Source organism: Apteryx rowi, unplaced genomic scaffold, assembly GCF_003343035.1.
Source record: "Apteryx rowi isolate R43461 unplaced genomic scaffold, aptRow1 scaffold_1168, whole genome shotgun sequence".
Lineage (NCBI taxonomy): Eukaryota > Metazoa > Chordata > Aves > Apterygiformes > Apterygidae > Apteryx > Apteryx rowi.
Window position 1 is genome coordinate 33287 of NW_020447384.1, and position 1179 is coordinate 34465.

The following is a 1179-nucleotide window of genomic DNA, read 5'->3' on the forward strand; positions in this document are numbered from 1 at the left end:
GCCCCATCCTGCGCCCCGCGCCGCAGCCTCCGCCTTTCCTCCCGCAGGTTCCCAGCTTCCCGGTGCCGCTGGAGCTGCCGCGAGCCCCGGAGCTGCCCGGCGAACCGCCGCCGCCGCCCGACGTGGTGCTGCTGGTGGAGCCGGCGGCGGCGGCGGCGGCGCGGCGCCTCTCCCTGCCCGGACAGCTGGCCGCGGCGCCAGACACACAGACCCTGCATAGACACTGCTCCGACCCCGGGAGTTAATCGGCAGGGCAGGGACGGGGCCCGGACGCCCGGAGCGACAGGATGCAGACCTCCCCCCGTCCCCGTCCCCGTCCCCATCCCGAGGACGCCCCGGGTCTCCAGGCCGCCGTCCCCCCACCCACCCCCACGGACATTCGGGGCGCGAGGAGCCGGGCAGCGGGACCCGCTGGTGCTCCCCGCTGTTAGCTGGCCTAACAGGGGCCGGGGGCCCGGGCCCCCCGCCCCGCCGCCGCGCCGGCGCTTTCCAGGGCTCGGCTGTCAGGACTGTTAGACGTGTACTGCTCTTCGCCTCTCCCTCCTCCTCCTCCTCGTAGTGCTGCGGCTGGGCACGGACCCCACAACCTCCTTGCCCTAGACGTATCGCCTGGCCGGGCCCCGCTCGGCCAGCTGCGCGCGTGGGGCCGGTGCGGGCCAGTGGCGTGGGGGCAGCGTGCGTGGGGTGTGCATGGAGGTGTGTGCGTGTGCGTGTGTGTCCCCACGTGCAGGGGGTCTGTCTGCCCTGTGCTCGCTGTGTGTGCGTGTGTTTGTGCCTCTCCTGCGCGCCGGTGCCTGTACTCACCGGTGCGGTTGTGCCTGTGCGGGTGTGCATGCGTGTGCATGCGGGTGTGCATGCATGCGCGTGCGTATACTTGCATCCGGTGCCCCTCGGGGGTGCTGCGCGTGTTTCGGACGCGTGCTCCTGTTGTGCTCGGACACGCTTGCTGCCCTCCTCCAAGAGAGAGGCAGAGAGTGCGTGTGCATGCACACGTGTGTGTGCATGCGTGTGCCCCCGCAGCAAGGGGTGTGCGTGTGCACGTGTGCCGGTGGCCGTTCTCCGTGTGTGTCCTCGTCCTGGTGTTTGCTGGAGGGCCCTGCCGGCCGGGGACGCGCTCGCGGTGCCGTGGGGCAGCGCGTGTGTCCGGGCGGCCCCACGCCTGCTGCGCGCTCCCCTGCT

At 72.6% G+C, this 1179-nt stretch overlaps 1 protein-coding gene across 1 annotated transcript in view; it reads left to right on the forward strand.

Moving 5' to 3' along the window:
* KCNH2 (potassium voltage-gated channel subfamily H member 2) overlaps positions 1–600 on the forward strand; it is a 33824-nt gene extending 33224 nt beyond the window's left edge. Inside the window, exon 11 of the mRNA XM_026081654.1 lies at positions 560–600. Coding sequence (XP_025937439.1) covers positions 560–600 — 41 coding nt within the window. The remainder of the gene's footprint in view (positions 1–559) is intronic.
* The last annotated feature ends 579 nt before the right edge of the window (positions 601–1179 follow it).